Below are 24,751 nucleotides of genomic sequence, written 5' to 3'. Positions count from 1 at the left end.
CCAAGAAAGTAGAGGAAGTAGATGTTGTCTACATGGACTTTAGTAAGGTCTTTGACAAGGTCCCACATGGGAGGTTAGTTCAGAAGGTTCAGACACTAAGTATCCATGGAGAGGTTGTAAACTGGATTTGAAATTGGCTGTGCGGGAGAAGACAGAGAGTGGTAGTGGATGATTGCGTATCAGACTGGAGGCCTGTGACTAGTGGTGTGCCTCAGGGAACTGTGCTGGGACCATTGCTGTTTGTTGTCTATATCAATGATCTAGATGATAATGTGGTAAATTGGATCAGCAAGTTTGCTGATGACACTAAGATTGGAGGTGTTGTGGACAGTGAGGAAGGCTTTCAAAGCTTGCAGAGGGATCTGGACCAACTGGAAAAATGGGCCAGAAAATGGCAGATGGAATTTAATGCAGACAAGTGTGAGGTGTTGTATTTTGGAAGGACAAATCAAGGTAGGACATGCACAGTAAATGGTCGGGCACTGAGGAGTGTGGAGGAACAAAGGGATCTGGGAGTTCAGATACATAATTCCCTGAAAATGGCGTCACAGGTATACAGGGTTCTAAAGAAGGCTTTTGGCATCCTGGCAATTTGGAATATTGTGTACAGTTCTAGTCAACTAACTATAGGAAGGATATCAGTATAATTGAAAGAGTGCAGAGAAGAATTACTAGGATGCTGCCGGGTCTTCAGGAGTTGAGTTACAGGGAAAGATTGAACAGGTTAGGACTTTATTCCTTGAGCGTAAAAGAATGAGGGGGGATTTGATAGAGGTTTACAAAATTATGAGGGGTATAGACAGAATAACTGCGAGTAGGCTCTTTCCACTTAGATTAGGAGAGATAAATATGAGATGACATGGCTTTAGGGTGAAAGGGGAAAGATTTAGGGGGAACTTCTTCACTCAGAGAGTGGTGGGAGTGTGGAACGAGCTGCCATTTGATGTGGTAAATGCGGGCTCACTCTTAAGTTCTAAGAATAAATTGGATAGATACATGGATGGGAGAGATCCGGAGGGTTAGGGACTGGATGCAGGTCAATGGGACTAGTGGAATAAAGTTTTGGCACAGACTAGAAGGGCCAAATGGCCTGTTTTCTGTGCTGTAGTGTTCAATGGTTCTAACCCTGAGGACGTTTAGGATTGGACAACATTTCACTCAGAGGCCCCTCTTAAAATAACCAGAGCCAAACCTGTTGTGAAATGTGTTGTTTTTGTGGCAGCAGTACAGTGCATACATCATAATAAAAACTATAAATTACAATAATATATATATAAGAATAATTAGTGCAAAAAAGAGAAAAAGTACTGAGGAAGTGTTCATGGGTTCATTATCCATTCAGAAATCTGATGGTAGAGGGGAAGAAGTTGTTTCTGAAATGATGAGTGTGTGTCTTCAGGCTCCCGTACCTCCTCCCTGATGAGAAGAGGGCATTTCCTGGGTGATGAGGGTCTTTAATGATGGACGCCACCTTGTTGGGGCATCAGCTTTGAATGTGTCCTAGATTGGAGAAGCTAATGCCCATGATGGAGTTGGCTGAGTTTGCAACTTTCTGCAGCTTTTTCAATCCTGTGCAGTGGCCCCTCAATACCAGACAGTGATGCAATCAGTTACAATGTTCTCCACAGTACATCTGTAGAAATTTTCAAGTGCCCTTGGTGACATACCAGATCTCCTCAAACTCCTGATGAAATATAGCTGCTATCGTGCTTTCTTCGTAATTGCATCGATATATTCAGCCCAGGATAGATCCTCAGAGATGCTGACACCCAAGAGCTTGAAGCTGTTCACTCTTTCCACTGCTGATCCCTCGATGAGGACTGGTGTGTGTTCCCTCACTCTACCCTTCCTGAAAAGCACAATCAAATTCTTGGTCTTACTGACATCAAGTGCAAGGTTGTTGCTGTGATACCACTCAACCAGCTGTTCTATCTAGCTATCTATCAAGTATGCCTCCTTGTCAGCATCTGAACTTTTGCCAACAATAGTTGTGTCATCAACAAATTTATGGATGGCATTTGACCTGTGCCTAGCTACACAGCCATAGATCAAAAGAGAGTAAACCATTGGGCTAAGCACGTATCCTTGAGGTGCACCAGTGCTGATTGTCAGTGAAGGGGAGATGTTAACTGTGGTCTCCTGTTGAAGTCTGGGATCCAGTTGCAGAGGGAGGTACAGAGGCCCAGGTTTTGGAGTTTTTTGATCGGAACCGTAGGAATGGTTGTGTTAAACTCTGAGCTGTCATCAATAAGCAGCAACCTGACATAAGTATTAGTATTGTCCAGGTGATCCAAGGCCAAAGTGAAGAGCCAGTGATATTGCATTCACCTATTGTGGTGATAAGCAAATTGCAGCAGGTCCATGTCCTTGTTGAGGCAGGAGTTGATTCTAGCCTTGATCAACTCGCAACACACTTCATCACAGTAGGTGTGAGTGTACTGGCTGATAGTCATTAAGGGATCACCCTTGGTATGATTGTCGTCCTTTTGATGCTGGAGGGAACCTCCAACAGCGGCAGAAAGATGTCCTTGAACTCATCCGCCAGTCAGTTGGCACAGATCTTCAGTGCCCAACCAGGTACACCATCGGGACCTGATGCCTTGTGAGGTGTCACCCTTTTGAAAAATGTTCTGATGTTGGCTTCTGAGACAGAGGTCACAGGGTCACCGGATGCTGCAGGGATTGGCATAGATGTGGTTTTATTCTCCCTTTCAAAGTGTGCATAAAAGGCACTGAGCTAATCTTGGAGTGAAGCATCACAACTATTCACGATGTTTGGTTTTGCTTTGTAGGAATTACCAAACCACCAAAAAACCAAAGCGAAGGAAGTGATAGTAAACATAGGTGAATTAAAATGATGATTAAAGTGTCATTTTAAGAAAGAACAGCATGGAGGACTCTGTGGTAGGAGTTCCAGTGTTTAGCCTTTTGAAACTTAAAGGTACAGGAGGTAAAGATGAAGGCAATGTTGCAGATTTTAGGGGCATCAAATATTTCGAAGGCTGGAGGAGGCTATAAGAGCATAATGCTGCTGGGATTGGGCTGAAGAGTTCTTTCATGATCAGCACAAGTTCACCTCCTGTGTGGTACATTCTCTCTGAGCCTCTGAAGAATTAGGACAAGTTAGGATATGTGAATAAGCTCAAGTTTATGGAAGAAGATAGATCAGAGGATGTGGAGGAGAACTTAAGAATAACTGAAATGAAAACAGGAAGTGCTTGAAACACTGATATCAGACAGCCTCTGTGGAGAGAGAAACAAAGGTGATGCTTCAGATTTGAAATAGTCTCTTTCCACAGATGCTGACTGACCTCCTCAGAGATTTCCAGCATTTTCTGTTTTAATTCAGATTTTCAGAAGCTCCAGTGATTTTTATTTCTTAAGTTGGTGAGCTTCAGAATTGATTATGTGGATGAGGGTTTCATTAGCAGAATGCATGAGGCTGCATCAGAGATGAGTGATGTTACAGAGGTGGAAGATGGATGCCTTTGGAATGAGAAAGGAAGCTGTTCTCTAGCATGTCTCCTCCCATCGTGGCTTCTCAACCTTTTGACCAGCTACCCATACTGGTCTCTTATGGTGTAGCGATGCAGTCACCTGCTGGCTCTTCCAGCACCAGAGATATCTGTGGACATCCATCAATACTGTTAGCAATGCAGCCATTTGTAAGGGAGCAGCCTTTCACCCACTTGGTGGCAGTCCACGAGGGACTTAATTGCAAAACAGTTACAAGAGAATAGCTCAAGTGATTAGTTAATATGGATTATGAGGGTCTGCTATCATTTTTGGTTGCCATTGTTTTGTAGTATAGTGGTGGTTCAGCCAATAAGTTACCCAAACAGTAATCCAGAAGCTTGAAGTGAGAATGCACTGACTTGAGTTCAAATCCAACCATGATAGTGATGGAATTTAAATTGAGTTAGTAGTCTGGAATTTAGAAGAACAAAAGCAACTGGGTAATGATTACAACAAATAACATGGGATTGTTGTAAAGATCCAACTGATTCATGTGTTCTTAGAGAAGGAAATCTGCCACCCTGACCTGATCTTGCTCACTTTTGACCAGACCGATTCATGAGGTCTCTGTAGTGGCCAAGCAAGTCAAATTGTTACCTTCATCAGTGTTCTCCGTCATCTCATCACCACCTTCACAAGGGTGTATTGGTGTTGGCTTGTTACTGTCAAATGTACCAAGATAAGGTAACAGCTTTTGTTTGCATGCCATCCAGACAAATCATCTAATACTTAAGTACATCAAGGCAGTAATAAGAAAACAGTGCAGTGTATGGCATTATAGCTACAGAGGAGGTGCAAGTGCAACAGAGGGAGAAAAATGCAAGGGCTAGAGAGAGATCAATAAGGAGATCAAGAGTTCATCTTTATCATATATAAGGTTCGTTCAAGAATCTTATTTACACAGGACATAGCATATAGAAGGCCTGTTCAAGAGCCTGGTAAGAGTGGGATAGAAGCCAGCCTTGAGCCTGGTAACAGTGGGATAGAAGCCAGCCTTGAGCCTGGTAACAGTGGGATAGAAGCCAGCCTTGAGCCTGGTAACAGTGGGATAGAAGCCAGCCTCGAGCCTGGTAACAGTGGGATAGAAGCCAGCCTCAAGCCTGGTAAGAGTGGGATAGAAGCCAGCCTCGAGCCTGGTAAGAGTGGGATAGAAGCCAGCCTCGAGCCTGGTAAGAGTGGGATAGAAGCCAGCCTTGAGCCTGGTGGTAAGTGTTCTCAGGTTTTGTATCTTCTGTCTGGTGGCAGCGGGAGGAAGGGAGAATGACGAGGGGTGAGAGTGATCCTTGATCATGTTCACTGCTTCCCGGAGGCAGCAGGAAGTGTAGAAGGAGTTAGTGGAGGGGGAGGTTGGCTTGCGCAATGGACTAGACTGTGCTTACACCTCGTTTCCTGTGGACCCTAGCAGAGCAGTTGCAGGCTATGATGTGTTGGGTTCACCTATTGTGCCGAGATGCTGAAAAGTAAATCAATCTAAATGAAATTGTAGTTAATTAAACATATTAATGTAAGTAACTCCCGCATAATGATCTCTGTGTGAATTACAGAGTGATATTGAAGGCTACTGCAAGATCTAGCAATGCGTAGTGTAATGGTTCTTGTCATTGTTGTGGGGAGAATAACGGTGGTTGGCCTGGGCATGGTGGGAGTAAAGGCCTGATTCAGTGTCAAAAGACTCAAAGAATATAGAAGTACTACCTGATTTACAAGTGCTTTTGGATGTCCCGGAGCCATGGAAAGTGTTTTCTATCTCTTACTCATTGGGCCTGCATCCTGCATGGTGGTGGCACCTTTGCCACACCAAAGTTACAGTGAAAGGGAATGTCACTTTCTCCAGGTGATGGGGGTACACGAGGTACTCTGATTCTTCCAACATTGCCCACATTTGAGAAAGAATAACAGAAGAATGATTGTTGGTGAACCAGTTTATTGTCAGTGAAAAATCTTTGTTTTTCATGCCATCCATACAGATCATTTCATCACGTAAGTACCTTGAGGTAGTACAGGGGAAAACATAAACATGTCGAATAAAGTGTCATAGATATATAGAGAAAGGGCAGTGCAGGTAGACAATAAGGTGCAAAGTCATAATGAGGTAGATTGTGAGGTCAAGAGTCTATCTTATCATATCAGGGAACTGTTCAATAGTTTTACAACAGTGGGGCAGAAGCCGTCCTTGAGCCTGCTGGTATGTACTTTCAGACTTTTGTATTTCCCAGTGAGAGAGGGGAGAAGAGAGGAAGTTCAGGGTTGGTGAGTCCCTTGATCATGTTCTCTGTTTCATTGAGGCAGCAAAAAGTGTAGAGAGCATCCACTTGAATTATCGAAAAATACCTGAATGAACTATTGTAGGTTGATGTTGTGTATTCAATATTTCAGTAATATTTGAGTAATGTTATAAATATATTATTTGGTTAAGCATTCTTTGCTTGCTTACTTAATTCATTATGGGTTGCATATAGGAAATACGTAAATGGCTTACGTCATTATGCCACCACGTCATATACAATCATCTCACTAAAAAAAGGAGAAGAATATCCTGCCTCTTGTGTTTTCTTTCAATTAATTTTTGGAGTTGCAAAACGTAACAGTAATGACAAGGGAGTATTAAAATAAACCCAAGACGAATGTTGAAGTGTAGCATGTTTTTCTTCAGAAGGGGGAGAGATGATCAGGTTTCAAAAAAAAACACAGGACAGTTTTCTTTGGAAGGGGAGAGATGTTCAAGTTAAACAAAAGGCAGAAAATGGATGAAATTAACAAGCAGCAAGTACAGCCACAGGTTTATGAACAGTGATTGCTGCATGATAATAATAATACATTTTAAAAAAGCAGAAATGCTTGGCTACATCAGAAGGAGAGACTTGTTTGATTGCACAGCAGATAACTGGATGATGTATACTGAACAAATTGAGCAGTATTTGAAGAAAATGAAATAACCGATGTAAAACTATTGCCAGTGTTGCTGGGCGCAGCGGGTGGGACAGCATACAGCTTGCTTAGAAGTTGAACTGCTCCAACCAAACCAGCCAAAATTTGCTGATATCATACAAGTAATGTAGGAACATTTACACCTGAAACCATTTTTTTGTTTGCAGAACACTTTAGTTTCATAAGCTGAACCAGAAGGAAGGGGAATCTATTTCAGCTTATGCAGCTGAATTGAAGAAATTTTCTGAGCTTATCAGTTCAGTGATGGGCTTAATGGTGCAAGGAGAAATCATTTAGTTTGTGGAATCTTACAAGAAAACATTCAGAAACTGCTCTTAACTGAAGCACAATTCACATTTCGAAGAGCAGTTGAAATTGCTGCATCAATGGAAACAGCAGCAAGAAACATAATTGAGCTGCAGTCAGGAATGAAAATGAGCATGAACAAAATTGCAATGTCTAAAGTTTAGACTCTAAGCAGAAACCTGCATAGCTGAACAAGTTGTGGCCGGGTCTCACAAGCACCAGACCAATGCAGGTTAAAGACGAAACTTACAGAAAATGCAACAAAGTAGGACACATACAAAAAGCATGTCAGGCAAACAAAAATAAATGGACTACACAAAAAGTCAAGTTGCAGTTTCAAAATAAGCGCTGATCTGCATGATATGAAAACTCTGATAATGATGAGAGTAATACAGGACTAAGTAGCCTTGAGATTTGAAGGTGTAAAAACAACAGGAGACGAGCAATATGGCTTACACTAGAAGAGAACGCCAATTAATTAAAATAGATTTGGACACTGGCTTGACTGTTTCAGTCATTCTACAAAGTGAGTTTGAATGGCATTTCAAAGATACTGAACTGAAGGCTGCAGATATCCAACTGAGAACTTGTACTGAAGAAAAGGTTACTCCTGTAGGAATGACATTCGTATCCGTGAAATGCTACAATCAACAAGCCACACTGGGCTTGTATTTGGTAAAAACAGGAGGACCAGAATTGTGGAGCCATGTTTGACTGAGACAACTACAACTTGATTGAAGATCCATCCACTATTTGCATGCCACGGCCCCTGCAATAAAGTGAATTAAGAAGGGTACTGGATGATGCCACGACAGTGTTCAAGGATGGCATTGGAAAACTCAAACATATCAGGGGTAAAATAATATGAAATGAAAATGTCAGACCCAAGGTTTACAAAGCTCATCTGGTTCCTTATACCATTTATGATAAAGTAGCCTGTGAGCTAGATCACATGGAGGCTGAAGAAATTCTTTCCAAGGTTGAGTGAAGCCCAGGGGCAATGCCAGTGGTCTTAGTAACCAAGAAGGATCAGTCTGTCAGGATCTGAAGTGTTTTTAAGGCCATTATCAACCCAGTACTGAAAGCAGATCAATATCCTCTGCCCAGAATGGAGGATATCTTTGCAAACATTTCTGGAGGGAAACCCTTCAGCAAAGTAGACTTACCTGAGACCGAACTACAGACGGAGATGGGAGAGGAGTCCAAATGTTTCTCACCATAAGCACTCACAAAGGGCCTTGTTGCTATAACAGGCTTATTATTGGAGTGGAATCTGCACCTGCACTCCAGCAGAAAGCTATTGACCAGGTGCAGCAAACCTGCCTGGACACTCATTCTGACCAGTAAGGATGACAAGGAGCATGTGTTAAAAAGATTAGAAGATTATGGGCTCAGAGGACGACGCAATGAATGTTAATTCCTTAAACCAAGCATCACTTACTGTTGTCTCACCATTGATGCACAAGCATTATGTGTGTGCTGAGAAAATTCAAGCAGTGGTGGATACCCCAAGACTAAAGGACATGTCACAATTATGGTCCATTTTGGGATTTGTCAATTACTATAACAGGTTCCTGTCAAACCTGGCTAATGTGTTCCACTGGTTGAAATCTTTACTTCAAACCAGGAAGAAATGGCTATGGACAAAGCAGTATGAGGTGGCTTTCCAAAAGACAAAGGAAATAGTGAAGTTAGACACTGTACTCAGACATTATGATCCACATTATCCAGTGAATCTTGCCTGTGATGCCTCGCCTTATGGTATAGGTGCAGTCTTGTCACATCTTATGAGTGATGGAAGTGAACGGCCCATAGCCTTTGCATCACATTCCCATGCCGCTGCAAAAAAAATTACACAGATTGACAGAGAGGCCTTGAGTCTGATTTGGGGTGTAAAATGTTTCAACATGGGAGACAGTTTACCCTCATTACTGATCATCAATCACTAGTGTCCATTTTCAGTCCACAGAAGGGTGTCCACTGACAGCAGCAGCACAAATGCAGAGATGGGCTCTCTTTCTTGGAGGACACAATTCCAAGATCAAGTTCATGCAAATGCTGAGGATTGTCCTGTTTAACATTGGAAAAGGGAATAATCCTCTTGATGTGTTCTCATAGTACAAATGAAAAGTCTCCCTGTTACGGCAGAATGATCCAAAGTGAAACTATAAAATCCCCCACTCTGTCTCAGGTCTTCATGGCCACCCAAAATGGCTGAAATGTGCAGCAGGAATTCCAGCTCCCCCATTTTTACCAGTGCTGCTATCAACTTTCCCTTTATGGGGATTGTGTCATGTGGGGATTGAGATGTGTTGGAGGAGCTATATGCTGGTCACCTAGGCATGATTAAAATGAAGGTGTTAGCTTGAAGCTTCCTTTGGAGGCCTCGAATATATCAGCAGATCAAGCAGCTTGCCGGGTACTGTTTGGGATGCTAACATGCCCAGAAGATGCTAAAGGCAGCACCTCACCATCCCTGGGAATGGCCTGCATAGCCCTGGCAGAGGATTAATGTGGATTTTGCTGGGCCATTCATGAGCACAAATTTCTTGCTAGTAGTGGATGGAGCTACAAAGTGGCCAGAAGTGTTCTCAATAGCTTCTACTACAATCTTGCACACTGTTCATGTGTTGAGAAGCCTCTTCTCTCAAGATCTGGCATTCCAGAACACTTAGTCAGTGACAATGGATCACAGTTTGCTGCAGAACAGTTGAAGTCTTCCTGAAAATGAGTGGATTAAGTCATATTACATCTGCACCATGCCACCCAGCTACAAATGGCTTGGTGGAAAGGTTTGTCCAGAGTCTAAAGAATTACACTGTGAGCAATGTCAGCAAAACACACTACACTGACACTGAATCCAAAGCTCACCAATTTCCTCCTTGCATATATCACAATGCACATACTCTACAACCAACAATTCACCAGCTATGCTGTTTCTGGCTCATCCTTTACATTCTCACTTGGATCCCCTCAAACCCACTCTCAGAAGGAGTATGCAGGACATACAACTGAGACAAACTGAGGGCTCCTCAAACAAGGAAGCTGTTGTTTCACTGCTGGACATCAGTTCTATCGAGAGACTACAGAGGTGATCAACAGTGAGTTCTTGGAAAGATTAAGGACAGAACTGGACCACTCTTCTACACAGTGGAGATTGCATCTGATGCCATTTGGAGATGACACATTGATCAGTTGAGGAGAGCAGAGTCAATTGTTAGAGAAGAAAGGTGTGCAGAGCTGTCAGAACTATCTCCTGCAGTGCCAGAGTCAACTCCTACAAGCACCACAGAGGAGGTCCCAGAACCTGAGATTGTTTCACAGCCACAAGCCTCCTTGCCAAGCAGAGTGACCCCATCCCCCTCCTGTCTGGAAAGACATTATCCCACAAGAGTAAGAGATCTGCCACAGCGATGAAATCTTCAGGCTTGAATGGGACAATTTAAATTTTGCTATGCTGTGGATGTCTATATAGTATTTGTATTACACTGTGTGTGTGTGTGTGTGTGTGTGTGTGTGTGTGAGCTCATGTCTGTAGTGATCGGGTGTACCACTTTACTCATGGCGCTGAATTCTCATTACCAATCATAAGTAAAACTTCCTCCTTGGACACAATCATCTTCCGAAGCACTCCTAGCTTTCAGGCCTTCCCCTCAGATAGGATCATCCAGGTGTCTTCCCTGGTCCTATCCTCTCTGCACCTTCTGCCAGAAGGCCACAAACCCAACCACTTTCTGTCAGAAATCTCTCTCTAGAACCGTCTTTCCATCCCACCATCCTGAATGGCTGATACAACATTCTTAAATTAAACAACGTGGCTCATTTTTGGCCAAAACCAAAACACTCTGCAAGCATTATGAGAATACATCAAGAGGAGTGTCCTCTATTGCAAATATTTCAGGTATTTCCTTTCCCAATGTTAAACAAGACAATCCTCAGCATTTCTATGAACTTGATCTTGTAATTGTGTCCTCCAAGAAACAGAGCCCATCTCTACATTTGTGCTGCTGCTGTCAGTGGACACCCTTCTGTAGACTGAAAAATAAAGTACCTCACAGTAGAGCAATAGAAATCTTAACCAGGGCATTACATACACACGCACATACATGTGTACGTACACACACACACACACACACACACACACACACACACACTACAGAACAGTACGTACAGCTTAGAGTTGAGATGCATTCTATATTGAATTGGAGTTTATAGCTAAGTAGTGTGGAGTGTAGTATATTCATTATTTGAGTAATATTGTAAATTTTTTTTATAATTCATTAGAGGGTAGCTAATGTTATCCCACTTTTTAAGAAAGGAGGGAGAGAGAAAACAGGCACTTACAGACCAGTTAGTCTGACATCAGTGGTGGGGAAGATGCTGGAATCAATTATAAAAGATGAATTAGCGGCATATTTGGATAGCAGTAGCAGGATAGGTCCGAGTCAGCATGGATTTACGAGGGGGAAATCATGCTTGACTAATCTTCTGGAATTTTTTTGAGAATGTAACTATGAAAATGGACATGGGAAAGCCAGTAGATGTAGTGTACCTGGACTTCCAGAAAGCCTTTGATAAGTTCCCACATAGGAGTTTAGTGGGCAAAATTAGAGCAAATGGTATTGGGGGTAGGGTACTGACATGGATAGAAAATTGGTCGGCAGACAGGAAACAAAGAGTAGGGATTAACGGGTCCCTTTCAGAATGGCAGGCAGTGACTAATGGAGTACCACAAGGCTCGGTGCTGGGACCGCAGCTATTTACAATATACATTAATGATTTAGATAAAGGGATTAAAAGTAACATGAGCAAATTTGCAGATGACACAAAGCTGGGTGGCAGTGTGAAATGCGAAGAGGATGTTATAAGAATGCAGGGTGCGTTGGACAGGTTGGGTGAGTGGGCAGATGCATGGCAGATGCAGTTTAATGTGGATAGATGTGAGGTTATCCACTTTGGTGGCAAGAACAGGAAGGCAGATTACTATCTGAATGGTGTCAAGTTAGGAAAAGGGGAAGTACAATGAGATCTAGGTGTCCTTGTTCATCAGTCACTGAAAGTAAGCATGCAGGTACAGCAGGTAGTGAAGAAAGCTAATGGCATGTTGGCCTTCATAACAAGGGGAGTTGAGTATAGGAGCTAGGAGGTCCTTCTGCAGTTGTACAGGGCCCTGGTGAGACCACACCTGGAGTATTGTGTACAGTTTTGGTCTCCAAATTTGAGGAAGGACATTCTAGCTATTGAGGGAGTGCAGCGTAGGTTCACGAGGTTAATTCCCGGGATGGTGGGACTGTCATATGTTGAAAGATTGGAGCGACTGGGGTTGTATACTCTGGAATTTAGAAGGATGAGAGGGGATCTGATTGAAACATATAAGATTATTAAGGGATTGGACACGCTAGAGGCAGGAAACATGTTCCCGCTGATGGGTGAGTCCAGAACCAGAGGCCACAGTTTAAGAATAAGGGGTAGACAATTTAGAACGGAGTTGAGGAAAAACTTTTTCACACAGAGGATTGTGGATCTGTGGAATGCTCTGCCTCAGAAGGCAGTGGAAGCCAATTCTCTGGATTCTTTCAAGAAAGAGTTAGATAGAGCTCTTAAAGATAGTGGAGTCAAGGGATATGGGGAGAAGGCAGGAAAAGGGTACTGATTGTGGATGATCAGCCATGATCACAGTGAATGGCGGTGCTGGCTCAACGGGCTGAATGGCCTACTCCTGCACCTATTGTCTATTATGGGTTATATGTAAGAGTACATGAATGGCATATGTCATTATGCTACCGCGTCACATGCGATTGCCGTACTAAAAAGAAGATAAGAATACTCCAGTGCTTGTGTTTTCTTTCATGTAGTTTCTGGTGTTACAAAACAAAGCTGTGCCTGTTTAATACCAAAGGAACTAGTTCTCCTCACCTTAGAGTATTTGGAGTTGGTGGGTTAATAACAGGAAAAACCAAAGTTAATTGAACTGCATTGACTTTGGACTCTGGTCTAATCAGCATCCATCTTCTTACAATAGTCACCATTTCCAATGTTGTTGTTTTCCAGATTCACACGAACGGGCAGTGCTTTTGTATGAGTATGTGGGAAAGAAAACCATTGACCTGCAGCATACTGAAGTCCCTGATGCCTACAGAGGAAGAGGAATAGCAAAGCTCATGGCTAAGGTATGACATCTGATGACCAGCATCCGGCTGTTACAGGTTTACATGGGCATCTCTGGGAATGCCAACAAGTTCATCCCCCTGTATCAGAATACTAGTGGAACTGCTTTAAAAAAAATAAAGCTGGAATCCTTGATCTTCACAAATATAGCAAGAGGACATCTTGCTAAAGCTTGTAAGTCATTGGTTAGATCTGTCTATTCAGGGCAGTATACTTGGAAGAATGCTGAAGTCCTTGCTCAGAGGTACTGTACATAATTGATACCAAATATCAAGGGTATTTAATGTGAAGAGACTGGGGAAAATGGGATGACTCAACTAGAAGACAGGTTAAGGAAGAATTAAAGTTTCAAAATTAACAAAGAAATTGTTAAATGTGGTAAGGTCAAAGTATGCCTGTGGCTAGAATGTCACTAGCCAGTGGGGACGGGTTTAAGACAACCAGCAAAATTATTGGGGGTGGGGTGGAGGGAAGTGCCTGAGTATTGGCTCGTTGCATTGTGTGCAGAATGCACTTTTGAAAGGCCAGTGAACTTTAATGAATCTTCACTTTGAAAAGTCCATCGGATAAGTATTTGGAAAAGAGCAGTTGTTAAAATATGGGGAAAGTCCAGTGTAGTGGAAGTACTGAACAAGCCTTCTCAAAGAGCCAGCATAGTTAGAATGGGATGAATGGCCTCATTCTGTGTTGTAGGATTCTGGGATATCTGGTTTTGCTCAACTAACCAATGTTCATAGGTCACTGAATTCCATCCAAAAATGAGAAAGTATTCATCTCCAGGATAATTAGATTTGCAGCAGTCATTTGTAAAGATGTCAGAACAAAGAAGATCTTTTGTCAAACTGTTATGCAAAAATTCATTTGTGCCTTTCTTATAGTCATATCTATATTAACCATTGCAATCGGCCAGTTGAAGCGCCTGTCAATTGTTGGCAGAAAAGGTAACCCTTGGTATTCAGTGTGAGGGTTTTCTGCAGCACATAGCTTGAAGCAAAACATCTGTTTTGTGCCTGAGGAAATGAAACAGTTCCATGTAAATTATGATTTGCTGACTGAGTAGACATCACAAGACAACATATTGTGCTGTTGAGATCACTTAGTCATTCTGCTTTTCCATGAAAGAGCATATTCATCAGAGCAAAGAGTTTACATTGTGCTACCTAAGTTAATTAGGAAGAGAATTCCTCCTCCTCATTTATTTCGGCCCAGTATTCTTCCCACTAAAACTAATTACATACTCATTATATCACTGCTATTGGGGGACATGGGTGTGCCCCATTCAAATGTCACAATTTTTAACACACCAGTAGCAACTTTTCAAAAACAAGTCACTGGAAAATCCTGAGGTCAAGGGCGTTATGGAAGTCAATGTTAAAGCAAGAAACTGCTGGAGATGTTCCCAAGGTCAAGCAGCTTTAGTCAGGAGGGAACTGGTATAGAGGCATAGCCTCACAGCTCCAGAGACTCACATTCAACTCTGACCTCTATTGTGTTTTTTTTTGGAGTTTGCATTTTTGACCTAGGCTTGGGGGGTTGTTAAGTTATTTGGCGAATGTAACTTGCCCCTTCTGTGTAGGAGTGTGGTTGCTGATGGGGTGATAGATAGGACACATAGAGAGGTAGTTACACCCAAGGTGCAGGACACAGGAAACTGGGTGACAGTCAGAAAGGGGAAAGTGGTTAAGGAGCCAGTGCCAAGTACCCCTGTGGCCATTCCCCTCAACAACAGATATATCACTCCGGAGACTTTTGGGGGTGTTGACCTAACAGAGGAAAATCAGTGGTTGGGTCTCTGGCACTGAGACTGCCTCTGTGACTCGGGAGATAGGGAATTTGTTAGCTAGGGGAATGGCAGGAGGTTTTGTGGGCGAGAATGAGCTTCCTGGATGGTATGTTGCTTCCTGGGTGTCAAGGTCCAGGTGAACAGAACTCATGGTCCATGTAGGTACTAATAATAGAGGTAGGACGAGTGATGAGGCTCTGCATAAGGAGTTCAGGGAGTTAGGTGCTAAGTTAAAGGGCAGGACGTCCAGAGTTGTGATCTCGGGATTGCTATCCATGCCATGGGCTAGTGAGGCCAGAACTAGGAAGATCATACAGTTCAATATGTGACTAAGGAGTTGGTGTGGGGTCGGGGAGAGCATAAGGTTTTTGGAGCTTTAGTCTCTCTTTGAGGGAAGGTGGGACCTGTACAAAAAGAATGGTTTGCACCTGAACTGGAGGGGAACTAATATCCTAGCAGGAAAGTTTGTTAATGCTGCACGGTGGGATTTAAACTAGAGTTGCAGGGGAATAGGAACTAGAATGTCAGAATAGTTAGTGGAGAGCTTGTGGAGGCAGATGTTAGTAAGACCTCAGCCAGTGTTAGGAATCAAAAAGTTGAGTGGGATGTGACTAATGTCCTGAGATGCATATATTTCAATGCAAGTATCGTGGGAAAATGGATGATAGTGCTGAAGATGAGGTAGCTGGTTTACAAACAGAAGCATGGTTTACAAACAAAGTAATGCATAGTGAAGGAAGGCTGTTGGTGGGGCAAAATTGCAGTCAATAGGATACTTGCAATGCAAAAGGCGGGCAAAATCGAAAAGGGTGAATACAGGACTGAAGGTGTTGTATTTGAAAGCGCAGTATATGGAATAAGGCAGATGAACTTGTAGCACAGTTGCAGGTTGGCAGAAATGATGTAGGCATGACTGAATCATGGCTGAAAGAAGATTATAGCTGAGAGCTTAATGTCTAAGGATACATATTATATCGAAAGGACAGGCAGGAAGGCAGAGGGGGAGGTGATACTCTGTTGGTTAAAAAATGAAATCAGATAATTAGAAAGAGGTGACATAGGGAGAGAAGGTGCATTGTGGATTGAGCTACGGAACTGCAAGGGTAAAAAGACCTTGTTGGGAGGCGTATACCGACCCCCAAACAGTAATAACAATTTGGCCTACAAATTAACATGGAAGATAGAAAATGCATGCCAAAAGGGCAATGTTACAATAGTCACAGAGGACTTCAGTATGCAGGTAGATTGGAAAATCAGGTTGGTGCTGGATTCCAGGAGGGGGATTTTCTAGAATGCCTACAAGATGGCTTTTTAGAGCAACTTGTGTTTGAGGCCACTAGGGGGATTAGTCTGACCTCAGTAGTTGGGAAGATGTTGGAGTCTCTTATGAAGGATGAGGTCTCAGGGTACTTGGAGGCACAGGATAAAATAGGCCATAGTCAGCATGGTTTCCTCAAATTTTGCCTGACAAATCTATTGGAATTCTTTGAAGAAATAACAAGTGGGTTAGACAAAGGAGAATCAGTTGATGTTATGTACTTGGATTTTCAGAAGGGCTTTATCAAGGTTCCGTGCATGATGCTGCTTAACAAGCTACAAGTCCATGGTATTAAGAAACTACACTAACATAGATAAAGCAATGGCTGATTGGCAGAAGGTTAAAAAGTGGGAACAAAGGGAGTCTTGTCTGTTTGGCTGCTGATAATTAGTGGCATTCCACAGGGGTTTGTGTTGGGACCACTTCTTTTTTACGTTATATGTCAATGGTTTGGATGATGGAATTGATGGCTTTGTTGCAAAGTTAGCAGATGATAGTAGATAGGTGGAGGGGCAGGTATATCTGAGGAAGTAAAAAGGCTACAGAAAGACGTAGAGATATGAGGAGAATGGCCAAAGAAGTGGCAGATTGAATACAGTGTCGAAAAGTGTATGGTCATGCATTTTGGTAGAAGAAATTAAAGGGTTGACTGTTTTCAAAATGAAGAGGAAATACAAAAAAACTGAGGTGCAAGGGGACTTAGGAGTCATTGTGCAGGATTCCCTGAATGTAAGTTTGCAGATTGAGTGTGTGGTGAGGAAGGCAAATGCAATATTAGTAGTAATTTCAAGAGGTCGAGAATATAAAATCAAGGATGCAATGTTAATACTTTATGAAGCACTGGTGAGGCCTCACTTGGAGTATTGTGAGCAGTTTTGGGCTGCTTATCTTAGAAAAGAAGTGCTGAAACTGGAGAGAGTTCAAAGGAGGCTCACGAAAATGATTCCAGGATTGAATGGCTTGTCTTAGGAAGAGTAGTTTGATGGCTTTGGGCCTGTATTCACTAGAATGCAGAAAAATCGGGGATGACCAAACCTATTGAATGGTGAAAGGGCTTGATAGAGTGGATGTGGAGCGGTTGTTTCCAATGGTGGGAAGGTCTAAGACCAGAGGACACAGCCTCAAAATAGAGGGGCATCCTTTTAGAACGGAGATGTGGAGGAATTCCTTTAGCCAAAGAGTGGTATACCTGTGGAATTTATTGCCACACGCAGCTGTGGAGGCCAAATCTTTATGTATGTTTAAGGCAGTGGTTGATAGATTCTTGATTGGTCAGAGCAAGAAGGGGTACAGGGAGAAGGCAACAGACCGGGGCTGAGATGAAAATTGGATCAGCCATGATGAAATGGCGGAGCAGACTCGATGGACCGAGTGGCCTCATTCCGCTCCTCTGTCTTATGGTCCAGTGGAAATCTGGGGGTAGAATAAAATGAGATTATTGTAAAATGGGTAGTTGATGGGCAGTGCAGACATGGAGGAGCAAAGGGACTATTTCCCTACCCTATAACTCAAAACTACACCTCCAGGTCAATAACCTGTTATTTAAACCCAGGTATAAATTAGACTTCTTTCATTTATGTCCTAAATCCCATTAAATAACCATTTTATGATTCAGTAGGTTAGAGATTAAATTACTGGATTATTGATCCAAAATCTAACTTTGAATCCCTTAACAGCAGTGGGAAATTTAAAGTGAAATTCAAATATTTCAATAAATTTAAATGAAAAGGTGAGCTACTGAAATTTTGTAAAAAAAAATCCATCTAATTAGTGGATGTGTAGTAAAGAAATCTGCCATCTGTATCCAAGCTAGCCAACATGTAACCCCAGTTCCATCAATGTGGCTAATTTTCAATGACCCAGTGAACCACTCAGAGACCTTGACCTCAATATCTCCTTGTGCATTTGGATCGTGGATTTACTCACTTGTATACCCCAGTCTGTTCGGATTGGCAACAGCATCTCCTCCACAATCTCCATCAGTACAGGTGCACGGCAGGGCTGTGTGCTTAGCCCCCTGCTCTACTCGCTTTACGCTCAGGACTGTCTGACTAAGCACACTCCAATGCCATGTTCAAGTTTGCTGATGACACCACTGTCTGGACGGAATCGAGGGTGGTGATGAATCAGCGTGTAGGAGGGAGATTGAAATTCTGGCTGAGTGGTGCCACAACAACAACCTCTCAGTCACTGTCAGCAAGACCAAGGAACTGATTATGGACTTTGGGAGAGGGAAACCAGATGTCCATGAACGAGCCCTCTTCAGAGGATCAGAGGTAGAGAGGGTTAGCAACTTTAAATTCATTGGTGTTACTATTTCAGAGGATCTGTCCTGGGCCCAGCATGTAAGTGCAATTGCAAAGAAAGCATGGCAGTGTCTGTACTTCCTTAGGAGTTTGTGGAGATTTTTTTTAATGCTTTATTTTCAAAATTTTCAAAAAACAATGAAATCAACAAGAACATATAAGCTCAGACATGTGTATCAATAAAATAAGAAAAAAAAGGGACACAACATTAGAGGGATGCCTATTGCAAAGGTGCTCAAAAGTGCTAAACATTAAATCTCAAATGAGGGCTGTGAGAAATCAGCTGGGGGGAAATTATTCATCTGCCCCCGGCCTCGTCTAGTTAGGCAAGAAATGGATCCCAGATAGCCAAAAATTTTATAATTGAATTGGTTCTCAAGAACCTAAGTCTCTCCGTCTGTATGACTGAGATCATGTCAGCCATCCATCTCCGAAAGGAAGGGGGAGAGGGTGGTTTCCATTCCCTCAAGGTAAGTCTTTTGGCGACAATCATCCCCAGCATCAGAGACTGTTGTATGGCTGTAGGGAAACATAGAGTGGATTGCATCTAGCCTGACATCTAAAACTTTGACAAACTTTAATAGATGTGTAGTGGAGAGTATATTGACTGGCTGCATCACAATGCTTTTAAAATGTTAAATCCTACAAAAAGTAGTAGATTCAGCTCGGTACATCATGCGACAAGCCCTCCCCACCATTGAGCACATAGATATGAAACGTTGTCGTAGGAAAGCAGCATTCATCATCAGGGATCCTCAGCACCCAGATCATGCTCTCCTCTCACTGCTGCCATCAGGTCGAAGGTGAAAGAGCCTCAGGACTCACACCACCAGGTTCAAGAAGAGTTTCTACCCCTCAACCATCAGGCTCTTGAACAAAAGCAGATAACTACATTCAACTTCACTTGCCCCATCTTTTAAGTGTTCCCACAACCAACAAGCTCACTTTCAAGAACTCTTCATCTTATGTTCTCGCTATTTATTTGCGCTTGCATGGTTTGTTGTCTTCTGCACTCCGTTTGATCTTTCATTGATCCTGTTATAGATTTGTTGAGTTCGAAGGTTCGTTTATGATCAAAGTATGTATACAACTCTGAGACTCTTCTTCTCCAGGCAGCCATGAAACCAAGAAACACCATGGGTGCCATTTCAGAGAGAAACAGCAAACACACCTTCCCAGCACAAAAGAAGAATGTCAACACCATCATCAACCGCCCGAATGAAACACAACAAAGATATTGGGCCCCAAATCCCCATTCCCTGCACACAAAAAAAACTAACAAAAATCGAACAAGAACATTGTCTCTCCCAAACCCCCTCCCCCGCACAACGCATTAAGAACATCAGCCTCCAAATCACCCTCTCCCCACACAAAAACAAAACAGGTAGATAATCCCCAAACCCATCCCCGCTCCTTCACAAAACGTCACAAGAACATTGACCCCCAAATCCTCTCTCTCCCCCCCGCACAAAATAGTAAGGAAGAACAGCAAAAACACAGAATATAAAAACCATAAGAGTGAGAAAAACTCCCATCATCCGAAATCCATAGCACAGGAACCTTGATAACACAAGAAAATGAATCTCTAGGTTGTATATGGTGACTTACATGTACTTTGATAATAAAATTTACTTTGAAGTTTATTAAACCTCTTCCCCCTTACATTAAACCTATGCCCTCTGATTCTAGATTCCGCGAGAATGGAAATCGGTTGTGTGCATTAACCCTATCTATGTGACTTATGATCTTATACACCTCTGTTTGATCACTCATCATGCTGTAACACTTCAGTGAAAGATGTCCCAACCTGCTCAGTATCTCTCCATATTCAGTCCATTGGGTCATAGTATTGTCCTTTTAAATCTCTGCACTCTTTACAGCTTAATGGGATCTTTCCTATAGCAGAGTGACCAAAACTGAACATAATATTTGAAATATGGTCTCATCATCATCATTGGGGAGGAAGTACAAGAGTCTGAAGAACCACATGCAACATCTTAGGAATTGCTTCTTCCCCTCTGCCATCAAATTTCTTGATTGTTCCATGAGCACTTCCTCGCTATTCCTCTTTTACACAGATTTTTTGTAACCTATAGCTAGTTTTATGTCTTGCACTGTATACTACTACCACAAAATGACAACTTTCGCAATATGTCAGTGATAATAAAGCTGATTCTGATTGTCACCTGCAAAGACAATGTGTCACTACTTACTCACACTAAACCCAGGTGGTGGAAATTCAGCGTGCTCTTCCTATAACCTACTATGTTTGCTTTGGCTCAGTGATTTTGAGGCGGGTGTTATATATGGTTTGTGTTTGAGTCTGACTTGGAAGGCCTGCCTCTACCTCAGGGCATCTAGTGGGTTTTATTACTCATTGTCCTTTAGGGCAGTGGTCACAGTTTAACCCTGGCTCCCTCTCTAACCAGCTCCACTCTATATCATGGTCAACAGAATCTCACTGGTCTTGTTTGAATGAACCCTTGGGATGTCACTGACCACTTGAAAATGGCCTTTTTAGACATCCCACCCTGCAAAAACTGATTTCAGGGAGGTAGTACCATCAATTTGCGGGAGACTCCCAGGAGAGGTGGGATGTCTGCAATAGAGTAGCTCCTTAGCAGCCAGCCAGCTAGTTTAAATAACGTTAGCTATGCTAATGAACGAATGACACCTGTTAAACTCACCTCAACATGTCTTTTACAGACTTATGGGCAATAGAAAAGTTACTGCTGCAAACAGTGCAGCGAGCAACACTGTCATTATTTTCGACCCCTATTAAGCAGGGGTACACTTTAGTGTAGTCTGGGGTGATGTACGTTTTATATGTTCTTTTTTTTTGGAACACTCTGCCATGGCGCACTCTCTCTCTCGCTCTCTGTCTCGTGGTCGCTCACTTGCACGCTCTTGCTTGCTTTCTCTCTCTCTCTCTCGCTTTCTCTCTCTCTCTCTCTCGCTTTCTCTGTCACTCTCTCTTTCGCTCTCTCTCGCTTGCTTTCTCTCACGCTCTCTCTCGCTTTCTCAGTCCCTCTCTTTTGCTCTCTCGCTTTCTCTCTCACGCTCTCACTTGCTTTCGTTCACCAGCTTTCTTGCTTACTTGCTCTCTCATGCTCTCTCTCTCTCTCGCTTGCTTTCTCTCTCTCTCTTGCTTTCTCAGTCCCTCTCTCTTTTGCTCTCTCTCGCTTGCTTTCTCTCTCACGCTCTCGCTTGCTTTCATTCTCTCGCTTGCTCTCTCGCGCTCTCGCTCTCTCTCGCTTGCTTTCTCTCTCGCTCTCACGGCTTTCTCTCGTTCTGTCTCGCTTGCTCTCTCGCGCTCTCGCTTTCTCTCACTTTCTCGCTCTCTCGCTTTCTCTGTCGCTCTCTCTTTCGCTCTCTCTCGCTTGCTTTCTCTCTCTCGCTTGCTTTCTCGCTCTCTCTCGCTTTCTCTGTCGCTCTTTCTTTCGCTCTCTCGTTTGCTTTCTCTCTCATGCTCTCGTTTGCTTTCTCTCTTGCTCTCTCGCTTGCTTTCTCTTGCTCGCTCGTTCTCAAAAAAATTGATTTCCATGATATGGTATATAATTTGCGGGCATCAGGGAGCCACTATTCATATGCGGGAGACTCCCGGAACTTCTGGGAGAGGTGGGAAGTCTGCCTTCAGTTAACCATCTCACCTGACATTGCAGCATCCCTGCCTAATTGCACTGGAGGCATCCACCTGAATCTTTGTGCTTGAGTCTTGAGTAATATCACTTGTCAAGACGTCCCTGCACACAGCTAACATTTTCCAAATAAAATTCCCATCCTGGGGAAGTAAGGCTCAAAGCCAGCTAAAGGTGAGGACCGTATGCCCAAAGTTGGGGATGGAGTTGTACTGAGGCGAGATTTTTAAACATTATTTTATAGTCTCAGCATCTGAAAAGTCTATCAGTATTACCTCTGTCTTTAGAGATACAAGAAAGTAAGATGCTAGAGGACTCAGCTGGCCAGGCCTCAACTGTGGAGGGAAATGGACAGTTCACATCTTAGGACAAGACCCTTCATCCCCATTTTCTGTCACTTTGTCTTTATTTAGAAGGCAAGATTTGTCAGTATTTAGTGTTTTATCAGGATATTATACTGCACAGCTCTTTGCCATCAATAACTTGATTTGCAAGTGAGCACCATTGTAATTAACCATCCAGTGAAGGTAGAGTTCATGGCCAATTACAGCTGGTAGCATTGATTGAACAAGGAGTGAACAACATTAACCCTTTTATTCCTGTGATTATTCTCGTGTATCTCCTCTGGACCCTCTCCAATACCAACACATCCTTTCTTAGATAAGGGACCCAGCACTGCTTACAATACTCCAAATGTGGTCTGACCAATGCTTTATAAAGTTACCTGTGGAGAGTGGCTCCACCTGTCTCCAATAGTAACACAAGACAAGATCTGTTTACATTCACTTTTGTAGAATATTGGTTAAATAGAACAATATAACAGGGATACAGGCCCTTCGGCCCATCGAGTCCTTGCCAACCATGGTGTCCACCCAGCTTGTCCCAATTTTCTGCATATCCCTTCAAGCTTCACCCTTCCATACACCTATCTAAGTGCTTCTAAAACGATACTCGTGTACCTGCCTCAACCACTTGCTCTGATAGCTCATTCCATATAGATGCCACTACCTGCGTGGAAAATGTTGGCCCTAAATTCCCTTTTAAGTATTTTTCCTTTTATGCCCCCCCAGATTTGGACCTCTGCCCTGTGGGAGAAGACAGATTCCAAACAGTTTACCTATGCCTCTCATATCTGAACATTTCCATAAGGTCACTCCTCATTCTCATATGTCCCAAGGAAGAAGACAAGATGCAGCATTAGGCCAATTGGCCCATCTAGTCTGTCCACTATTCCTTCTGGCTGATTTATTATCCCTCTCAACGTCATTTTCCTGCTTTCAGAAAAACTTTTGACGCCCTTAATAATCAAGAACCTAACAATCTACGCTTTAAATATACCCAATGGCTTGGCCTCTATGGCAATGAATTCCATAGGTTTCAATGAGACCTTCCCCTCAATCTTCTAAACTCCAGTGCATACTCACCCAGAGTTATAAACACTCCTCATACATTAACCCTTTTATTCCTGGGATTATTCTCGTGTATCTCCTCTGGACCCTCTGCAATACCAACACATCCTTTCTTAGATAAGGGACCCAGCATTGCTCACAATACTCCAAATGTGGTCTGACCAATGCTTTATAAAGCCATAGCATCACATCCTTGTTTTTATATTCTAGTCCTCTCAAAATGAATGTGAATTCCTCACTACTGACTCAACCTGCAAATTAACCTTTAGGTAATCCTGTGCGAGGGCTCCTAAGTCTCTTTGCACCTCTGATTTCTGAATTTTCTCCCCATTTAGAAAATAGTCTGTGCCTTTATTCCTTCTAACGAAGTGCATGACCATACACTTAGCTACACTGGATTCCATTTGCCACTTCTTTGCTCATTGTCCTTTGCCAATAAAGACCTAGCCTGCCCAACTTCTCCCTATAACCTAGGCCATCCTGGCAACATCATCATAAATCTCTGCACTCTCCAGTTTAACCATTTACTTTCTAGAGTAGAATGAGCAAAACCGTTTAACTGAATGTGTGTCAACTAAAATCAACACTGGGGTACAATATGTCCTTCTGCACCTCCAGCACACCTCAGCCATCCCTCCCTTCCTTAGTGAAAGAATGAAAGCAAGAGCATGCAGTGCCAGAGCTGTAAAGAGGGACGTTTAATAAATAGTGTGCAATACATGGCATACTGAATTTGAAACTCCATCTGCACAAAGGGAATGCAGCCAAGGATTGAGATTTTGGAGGAGGAGACAATGGGAGAGGCTTGGACGTGGACAGAAACGTTTGTGCACCCTCAGTAAGTTTGACTTTTGGAAGGTTGCACTTGAGGAGATGTGATAGCAGCACAGCATGCTCCTATGAAAAGCAGTGAGTTAATGGAGCTGATAGTTTGTCTAGTTTAGAGCCTTGAATTCCTTCCCTAAACCTCTCTAACTCTCATTCCTCCTATTAACATGCTTCATCAAAGCAGTTTCTTTGATCATATTTTAGCTTCACTCTACGTCTGATAGTTTTCCCCCTGCACCTACGCAACCATTTTACTTATTAAAGGTGCTTTGGGCTGTCATTGTGGTCAACGGGCTGTTTTCTATCCATTGGATCCTAAACATTGAATGTAAGTACCCCTTGCAACATTTCCCCATCATCTTGACACACGTTGGTTATATAACAATCTCGGGTTAAAACAGATAAATCCCTAAGGTGGTGGGTGGGGTGGGGTGGTGGGGTGCAAGAAAAATTCTTGGCAACCACTAGACAAAGGAATATATTCAGGAGTGGTTTGGAAAAAGTCCAAAAATATCTTTGAAACTCTTATTAGTTAAACTCATCTTCATTTA

The 24,751-nt window shown here is 42.8% G+C and overlaps 1 protein-coding gene across 1 annotated transcript in view; it reads left to right on the top strand.

Moving 5' to 3' along the window:
• The window catches only part of LOC140202887 (protein NATD1-like), a 39,123-nt gene that overhangs the window by 4,167 nt on the left and 10,205 nt on the right, over window positions 1-24,751 (top strand). The window contains exon 2 of the mRNA XM_072268427.1: window positions 12,802-12,920. Coding sequence (XP_072124528.1) covers window positions 12,802-12,920 — 119 coding nt within the window. The remainder of the gene's footprint in view (window positions 1-12,801; window positions 12,921-24,751) is intronic.

The sequence above is a fragment of the Mobula birostris genome, chromosome 9 (genome assembly GCF_030028105.1).
Source record: "Mobula birostris isolate sMobBir1 chromosome 9, sMobBir1.hap1, whole genome shotgun sequence".
Taxonomy (NCBI): domain Eukaryota; kingdom Metazoa; phylum Chordata; class Chondrichthyes; order Myliobatiformes; family Myliobatidae; genus Mobula; species Mobula birostris.
This window is presented reverse-complemented; position numbering and strand designations above follow the sequence as displayed.